The sequence below is a fragment of the Dinoponera quadriceps genome, unplaced genomic scaffold (genome assembly GCF_001313825.1).
Source record: "Dinoponera quadriceps isolate SergipeBrazil2010 unplaced genomic scaffold, ASM131382v1 scaffold2276, whole genome shotgun sequence".
Classification (NCBI taxonomy): Eukaryota; Metazoa; Arthropoda; class Insecta; order Hymenoptera; family Formicidae; genus Dinoponera; species Dinoponera quadriceps.
Genome location: NW_014556310.1, coordinates 390,409 through 399,610, shown reverse-complemented (window position 1 = coordinate 399,610; position 9,202 = coordinate 390,409). Strand labels below are relative to the sequence as shown.

General features: G+C 43.9%; 1 protein-coding gene across 1 annotated transcript; it reads right to left on the bottom strand.

Moving 5' to 3' along the window:
- Positions 1 to 179: 179 nt before the first annotated feature.
- LOC106747245 (myrosinase 1-like) lies at positions 180 to 3,125 on the bottom strand. Its single transcript, XM_014624599.1, has 7 exons — positions 2,887 to 3,125; positions 2,588 to 2,721; positions 2,166 to 2,423; positions 1,626 to 1,806; positions 987 to 1,366; positions 515 to 747; positions 180 to 394 (listed from the first exon to the last, which is right to left on the bottom strand). Exons 1-7 carry the CDS (start codon positions 3,077 to 3,079, stop codon positions 283 to 285), a joined length of 1,491 nt encoding a protein of 496 aa, XP_014480085.1. The 5' UTR covers positions 3,080 to 3,125; the 3' UTR covers positions 180 to 282.
- Positions 3,126 to 9,202: the final 6,077 nt, after the last annotated feature.

The window sequence follows — 9,202 nt, the reverse complement described above, 5'->3', positions numbered from 1 at the left end:
TACCCTGACATAGAAAAAGTCATTCAAGTTTGAACTTTCATTATGTATCCCCGTTCAATCTATGCAATTTTTATCTGAAAAATTTTTGTCTATAACACGTTATAGAAGAGATATTAAAACGCATTACTTAAAATGGGACATCCTGTACATATATAAATAATATACGTATATATGTGAATATGTCAATATATTTTTTAGACGTCATAAATTATTACATATTTTATTACATAATATATTATTAATTATTTTCAATATGCATAACGGAGCTTAATATCAGGCTGCTTAATCCAGACGTCGCGTTTGGTAAACACCAGTTATAAATTTAGACGACAGTCTTGGAGTTCTAGTGAGATTCGGATGATTAAAATCGACGTGGAAAAGACCAAATTTTAGTCTGGAAAACACAAATACTATAATTTCTTATATTATACTATAATTCCTTATATTACGAAGTAAAATCTGTATAAATTTACATCTAGACAAAGATTACATTTGAATAACTCAATGAACTTACTGAGTACCAAAATATAGTTCAACGCTATCCATCAACGACCACAACAGGTAACCTCGAATATCGACGCCATTCCGTATGGCTTTTAACACTTCTGCGAGGTGCCCTTGTAGGTATGCTACCTTAGCTTTGTCCTCTAAAGCGGATTCAGGAAAACCATTTTCGGTAATGTAAATTGTAGGATGATAATCCTGGTTTATGCGCTGTATTAGTTTCCCAAGCATTGATGGTGCGTCCTAAATGCGAAAATCGTATCATTCACACTCGCAAATTTTATTTTCTTAATAATAATTTCGATTGGAAAACGTTTACGATAGACTAGCAATCATTGAAAAGCAACCATCAAACAAATAATAACAGCCAAATTTAAATAGTATGCTGCCGAAAAGAATTTATAGAAATAAAGTAACGTTTTCGTATCTTAATAAAGCAAATGTTACAAGGAAGTATGATAAACGAAATAGTTGCATTATACCCTGAGAGATGGAAACCCTTCTGCATACGCCACCCCGAAGTCATTATCATAAGTCACAACGTTAATATCGACGTTGGTCTTTGACGTTACTTGTGCGTACGTATGATAATGTATCCCAAGGAAATCCGAAGCACCACGCATGTGGCGAATCTGCTCCTCCGTGAAGCTCGGCAGACGCGATGTAGAAAATCCCTGTATACGACTGTGATTAGCTACTAATTCCTTCATTATAGGTGGGTAATCACCGGTGCTGCTGAAAATCGGATGTATTAGCCAATTGTTGAACTTCTGATGGTCAATTTCTGTAATGGCCACGTCGCTTTCAGAGGATGGATCCTCGGGTTGGGGCACTTGATAATAAACGGTGTATCCCACTTCGCCTAAGACCGGCCAAAAATATGATTACTTAAATATGAATAATATTATTTTTCAGGATATTTTTATTTTTATATACATTTTTGGTCCAAAATGTGCTGGAAAATTTAAATTTCGATATTTGAAGAAAGAGATAATTTCCTAGAACAGTGTAATATACTCTTCAACAAAATTAAGGGATCACTTAAAATCGGCGCTAAAAAGAACCTAACTTAAAGTCACGTATCTTTGCGAAAAATTGTCGCAGAGCGATAGCCTCCTTACCGTTCTGTTTAGGACGAAATACACGATCATATAGATGGTAGACTCTCGTATGAGCCAGCAAACCATTGTGTCCGCATATATAATCTGCGATTCCTGATAAGTTTACTTGCGGAATATAACTGTTGCCGTAACCACAGTAACAATGCAGATTCAGATCGCTGATAGTCGTCCAGTGCTTCACCTAAATATTCGTTGTTATGCTTATCGTTTAATTTAATCATGATGGTAAAATATTCATTTGGCAACCTTCATTACAGTGCATGTGTCAATAATGAATCATTATAAATTTACATAACGCCTTAGCTTATTATCATTCCGTCACATACATGCTATTTTTATTTTAGCGACCAATATCTACCGTTTAAAAAAATGTACTATACTGAGAAAAAATGCAAAAGTAATAAAAATTATTATTTCGTAGTGGAATAAATATTGTTTCTAACGTGAAAAATAAATAAATCTTTCCATTGTTGAAATTATGGTTAGGAATCAAGTATCCCAAAAAATCAAGTGCATTCGGATTCTCCTACATATACGTACTTTGTCACCGAAAGTGGCGAAGACAAATCGAGCGTACTGCTCGAACCAGTCAATAAACAGGGGATTAGATAAACCTCCCATCCTTTGCAGATCATACGGCAGGTCCGTGTGGAACAACGTAACCATGGGAATCATTTCGTTCGCTGCTATCTCATTAAGTACATTCTTATAGAATTGTATACCGTCTTTACTAACATGATTCGTAAAGCCACTCGGCAAAATTCTTGACCACGAAAAGGAAAGCTTGAACATTTGAGCCTGTGGAGGAAGAATTGTCACATTTTCTAATAAATGTTACAATAAGTGCCGTTTTCTTATTCGCAACATATGTGAAACGAATATTTTCTGTTCGTAAGTAAACAGTTAAAAAGTATTAAAAAATATTCATATCGAAGAGATGTAAAGAGGATCTTAATGCTTACACCGACACTTTTGGCCAAACGTATATCCTCTTTGTATTTATGATAAAAATCAGTCGCTACGTCAAAATTACTCCGGTCCTGTTGTAAACTCGGATCCGCATGAATCATGACATCCAACACAGACGGTCCTCTGTCTATACAATATATTTAGGATATATACAATATATCTAAACGCATGACAAAGTAAAAAAAAGTTCCTGATATTGACGATATTTATAAAATATTAAAGTGTATCTTCAGCTACATAGAAATGTTTATTAGCCCAAAAAGTGCATCTCTCATTTTTGAGTGTCTCTTACCGCTTACATTCCATGCACCTTCCGTCTGAGGCGCAGAAGTCGAAACACCGAACAGAAAGTCCTTTGGAAAAACGTTATTATCAGAAGAAGTATCCTCCAGCGCCTTATCGGATATTCCTTTAGCTTCTATGCTTAAACGAGTGCAGAGAAGCATTCCCAATATTAAAATCGTCGTAAACTGGATATACTTCATTATGATATATGCTTCCGACAAAGGAAATGTGACCTGTGTTATTACCTAAAAAGCATGACTCTGCCATAGTGAAGGTATTTATAATGTTCCATATTATAAAGTTAATATGAATTTATTGATAGATAAATATTAATTTCCCGATATCTTATCACAGCTGAATTATTAATCATATTTAAAGTAAGGAAAAATCATCAGATATGCATGTACTGGTTTCATATGAAAATGAGTCGCCTTGTCTTTAAATATTCACATATGCATATTTATATTCATATTTCTAAAGATTTCCTTACTTCAAAAATATAATATCATCTGTCGATAAATATTAATTTCAATGTGTTAAATAAAATGGGCTCTCTATGGCACAATCGTATTTGTTATATGTTAATATTTATGGTACGTTTTCCTTGTCGGACCCATCGTATCGTAATGAAGTATACCGAATTTGTGATTTTAATACTAGGAATATTCTCATGTGTGTTTCGTTTGAATGCGGAAACTCAAAGAATATCTGCACTGGAGATTACTTATAATAGCGTCTTTCCAAAGGACTTTTTGTTTAGTGTTTCGACCTCAGCGCCTCAGTGCGAGCACGAGCGTGCATGGAATACGTATTGTAAGAGGAGTGCGCTAAGGATATGTCGATAATACGAAGCTTCTGGTACGAATCTTCAATACGAATACTTCTAAGCAAATGAATCTCTTTTATTTTCCGCCAAAAATACATTTTTATAATTTAGAACTATATATTCGTCATACGAGAGATGTTAGTCGTGTCTTCATAAAAAAAATATAGGTTTGTGAAGGCGAGTGACTTCTATCGCAAGTATTCTTCGTCACAGGAACTTGATCGTTACGAAAACCGATTATCAGGACAAGTTGGATGTTAATAATTTGCTCGCATTGAACACAAACGTATAAGGTAAAATAAGATATTGATATGCAACGACATATGATATTTAGATAAACATATGCACATAAAATAGAAAAATATATATAATTAAAATATTTCACACGTAGAGAGAGAGTATCTATGCACGCGTAATGTCATTGCATTTCACTCGTTTTTCAGAGAAACCTTCTCCTCTCCGTATTAATCGGCCTCGGCGTGTGTTCGTCGCGCGTGTCAAGTCCGACAATATATATGACACGCCGGAGCATTTCGCTTCACGCGACATCGTGATAACGACGGGTGTTCTTATACACCTTTACATCTCCGCTTCAGCACCGGGGCGTCGGAATCGACATCGATTTGACGAATTTTCGCCGATGTCGAGTGTGCTCGGCTAATCCTCTCTCTTTCGTTCCTGGCGTTGATAATGTGGCCGTACGCGACTGGCAACGAGGACGACATTACCGTCGCATCCCCACGGCGACGGACAGGACCGAGGGTATCAATCAGCGGTACATGAAAGGGGCGCGGTTGGACCACGTCTGTCCTCGTATTGTCTGCCGAGGACAGATAGACAGTGCCAGCGCGCCGACGTTACGACGACGTATCTCTGTCCGATGACGTTTCTGTTACGCTGAAAGTGTCGTCGCTTCTTTATCCCAGCTGGCCGTGTAAGTGCGGTAGCCCGATTGTGTCAGCTCGCGCAAGCTTTGTTGGTTTACATCTAGGTGAGAGAATGGATGACGAGGAAAGAGGAGTGTAACGTTCGCCGGGAGCCGATTCGTCTTCTCGCGTTGGACGAACAAGTAGGATCGGAAGTAACGCTTTCAGAAAATAATTACATGTTTTTCCGGAGCAACCCTCGCATTGAGGCGCGCCGAAAAGGAAAGTCCCGAAGAGCGCTCCGTAAACCGGCTTTCAAGCAGGTGAGAAACGCACGTTACCTAGTGAAAGAAAAAGAATGGCGGACCGACCGGTAGCGGCGACAGCGATAGCGCCACGATATTCCCGTGGAAAGGCGGAAACTCCGAAAAGTATGAAGCAGTCTGGCGAATGTTCGCAGACAGGCTCGTAAACGCAGCCGAGGTGGTACGAGACGAGATCTCCTCTACCTTCAACCTGGCAGGTACTTTTATCTCCGCGAGAGAATGTACTCGCCAGGTATCCGGCGGCGGCGCATCCGGTGAATCCGAGGACGAAGTGGCTGACGAGAAAGGGCGAGGGAGAAAGAGAAATGTTCGTCGACCGTGGGTGGTTTTCGGTCCCTTGGCGTTATCTATACGCCACGTAGGGACGTCGACATTTAAAATGCAAATTAGAGAACGGAGGAGCGGGCGCAAACGCAGACGTAAACGTAAGAGCGCCGTGCCGGCAAGTGTTTTATTGGGGCCAGCTTCCGCTTCCCCCGTGGTGTCGGTACCGCCGCGCGGCGCGATGCCAGATAAAGTCAGCCTCTCCCTTCTCTCTCCGGTTCAAGCTTTAACCGCTGCTAATTTATTGATCCCTGATTTATTTGACGCGGCTGCCCGCCGCAGCTTTAATTGCTCGCCAAGCGTTTGACGGATTTTAATAGGGCACGAGAGAGCCGTCGTCACCGTCGCCGCTACCCATTGCTGCGCCGCGGGGGCTGCGTTCCGTAGGGGTTGTCGTTCTGCAAATGCGCGGGGATGTAACTTCCATAGTGGACGGATATCGGAAGAATAATTTCCTAATTTTTACCTTATTTAATCGTGATAATATATTGTATAATTATATCGGGGTTATATATAAATCTTACACACATATACACACACGTTCTCACTCTCTTTTTCTTTCTCTCGGCGGCGACTGGCTTTTCGTGGGCAGTTACGAGCGGACCGGAATTAAAATACATGAAATTAATCGGGGAGACTCGGCGAGCGTAACGCGATTTACATATCTGTACAAGCTTGTTTGACTTTAAATACCGCGGTAAGATCGATCCGGCCGGCCGGAGTAGCACGCGAGCAATCGCGCCCGGGAACTCGATGAAAGTTTACAGAAGCAATTGGCGGGCGAAGGAGGGAGGGGATCCTTTCGCGACTTATCGAGGCCGAAGATCAAAGCGCGCGCTAGTAACTCAAAGCAAACCGTCGTCACGACTCGAGGTAAACCAAGAAGATCTCCGGAGATCCCGCCTCCGCCGCCGTGAGCGTCTAATTCAACGAACCGACGGAGGGTTTGCGGAGGTGTGTGTGTATAAACGCGAACTCGCGCAGGTGACAGTCGGTGGTGCCAAAGGTGCTTGCCGAACTTGCCGAGCTTCCGCGGCGTAACGAGCTGCACGACTATTTTGTCGCGCGATTATCGGCGCTCGCTTGCTCGCGGACTCTTAAGAAGCTCGATTCTCGATGATGGTTCTCGTTCCGTGAGATTTCCGAAAATAAACGACTCTGCGCGACACTTGAGCCGAACTTTTCACCGACTTTTGGAGCCAAAACAGCAGGATAGGTTTAATTTCAATTCTAACCGTACAATTCACTCTTACTTTGACGTTGATAATGTCTTAAACTTCAGACTTCGTTGTTTCACCGTAAGTTGATCATTCGTATTTGATTGACTCGGTGACCACTCTGTTTTACTTTGAGTGGCATTTCACATCAAGAAATTGAGCGAGACGCTGAAAGCGTCTACATGTTTTCCCGCTTCTTTTGAAAAAGCGAGTATGAGTGAAGAATGACGATACGTAGCGTCCGCTTTGAAATTACGACTTCATCGCTTTGCAGAAGCCTTTCGAAACGCCAGGTCGAGCGATGACAGCGACGTGCTGGTGAGCACTTTGAGCGCATAATAAAAACGAGCTGGATTGAGTTTAGGCATCACACCGTCGCGTCAATATTTGCCGACGATCGCAGAGCGAGATTCACGAATCGCTCGAACAATCCGTCGATCCGCAAGATCGTCTGCCAATCCCGTGACTCCGATAGCTGAAATCTTCACGGAGCTGGACGTTAGTTTCTCTCCTTTTTCCCCTCTAACGCGCAGATTTGTCTGTCCACCGTCTCCGCTTCTCTTTCGGGTCGGAAGCCACGAGCGTTTGGCAGTTACATGAAATACGAGGGCGAGTCTCACTGGATGCGCATTGTCCGATCCGTGCCGTTGGAACCAGAGCGAGTAACAATGGGGAGTGACCTCGGCTCGATTGTCCTTTAATTTACGGGGATTGCAAGCCCCGCTGCTCCGCCACGAGGCTGCCTCCGCGAAAAGCACTCACGGTCGTACACCCCTCTTGCCCCTCTTCGTCCTTCACCCCCTCATCCCGTACACGCGTGTCAGCCTCGTTGAGTGCGCGCAAGCGCGCGACACGAGCTTAATTCGATCTCCATAATCGCTCGAGCTTTACATAATCGGGGAGTGCTAATACTGATTGCCGTTACAACCGATTTCCGACATACTCCAGATGCGATTAAGCGGCACGGATTACACCTGCGTGACGGTGGGCGCGACACCTACGCCCACACCTGGCGAACCAAACTCCGGTGATTTGCGCCGTTATTGCCGTGGTCATGAATATTTCATAGCGACTCGTTACTTTCGGCGCGGCAGAGATACCGCCAGCGGATAATCGGCCACTGATTAACGCGACGAGGAATCCTCGAGTGCTGCGGGATTACGCGCGCATGTTCCGTAACGCAATCGTGAATATAAAGAGGTTTACGCATCATTTCCCAAGATTGGTACGAACTTGGCTGTGACAAGTTACCTTTTTCAATAACAATTTCCCCACGTAGCGCAGGACCTCTGAAGGACGTTCGAAATACGTTCGTAGAAACGTCCGTGCTAAAAGCGAACGTTCGAGCGGCGGGGGATGATATCTCCTCGCCCCGCGAATTCGGGCGACATTCGTTCAGGCAGTTGCCGTGAAGAATCATCGCGCTCGACGAGAAAGGGAAGTACGATGCGCGTAAGTGCAGTTGAGAGAGAGCGACGCTCTTACGCGTTACGGAGCTCCGGCGTCGAACAATCGCTTTTGCACCCTTGGCGCGAAACGGAAAATGTATCTCGGTTGACAGAGCTCAAACAAAGGGTCGGACACTCGCGCGCAAGGGGTCGTCACCGTCACGTTTCCTCCCTTTTCGCGTCGTTGCTCTCCTCACCGTCCACCTTGCCGCGTCTCCCCCTCCCTTCCCCTTCAACTGTTTCGCCGTTCCCTCTCGCGTGACATTAGCTCGGCAAATATTCGTTCTCGAACTGTCAAAGGATTAACGTCGCGGTGCTATCCCTCTCGCGTCCACCCTGACGCTTGTAACGAGCAAAGTTCATGACATGATTCCGTGGGAGCGGTCGCCCGGCAAAATCGCAGCATGAAAATGGCTCTCGGTGTCTTCATTCGTAAGAGTATCGCGCTCGAGATTGGATTGGATTCTGTAATTGACAAGGTAAACGGACCAATGGATATCGATATCCCCAGGCTAGACTCCACGTCCACGGAACTAATTTGGATATTGAAAGAGAGAGAGAGAGAGAGAGAGAGAGAGAGACTATTACTTTCAAGTATGAGCGTTTCTTCAAACACGTCACCAGCTTCGTCCTCCAGACGCAATAATACCGATTGAATTCTAAATTCGAGTCAATATCTGTACCGAAGGCCATCGATTTCTAGCAATGGCTCACCTTTACGCCTCACGTGAGCCACATGTTTCCATCCCGAAATAAACTCGGAATTGCGAGTTAATTCTGTCGATAGCGCAGGAGCAATTCACTCTCGCAATTAACGAAAGAGAGACATTAGAGGTATTAACGACGTATCACCGCTCTCTTTCCCCCTCGCGAGACGAAGCGACGACATATCGGGAAATAGTTCGAGGAGAGAGGAAGGGGAGTGGCAGCCAGCCATTTGAATTGAAAGCGAACGAGCCGCGTCGTTGTTTTGCGCAGCGTATCAATCTCAGCTGACGACAGGCCGTTGCTTTTAATTGATATTAATTCTCGATAAGACCAGCGCGATTCCGAGCAATTTAATTAACATCGTTCCGAGGCGCGCAAAACAAACGGGTCGAGCGAGCGGCCACTCGTATTTTATCTCGAAGGTACATTTTTCGCCGGTAAGCCGTCGCTTCAACTTCCGCTTCACCCGGGAGACGAAGACAAATAACAACCGACGGCGCGTTTCCATCTACGGGTACCGGCGTCGCCGAGTCTTTCTTTACCAAAGTAAACACCGGTTCGGTGTCGAGGAAAATACGAGCGAAGAAGCTTGTTAAAAACTTTCCAAA

Excerpts from the sequence above, each read along its gene's own strand:
- LOC106747245 (XM_014624599.1), bottom strand. The coding sequence starts at position 3,079 with ATGAAGTATATCCAGTTTACGACGATTTTAATATTGGGAATGCTTCTC. Across the intron at positions 1,807-2,165 it reads TCGCCACTTTCGGTGACAAA|GTGAAGCACTGGACGACTAT; the intron begins GTACGTATATGT and ends ACGAATATTTAG. Across the intron at positions 748-986 it reads AAGGGTTTCCATCTCTCAGG|GACGCACCATCAATGCTTGG; the intron begins GTATAATGCAAC and ends TTTCGCATTTAG.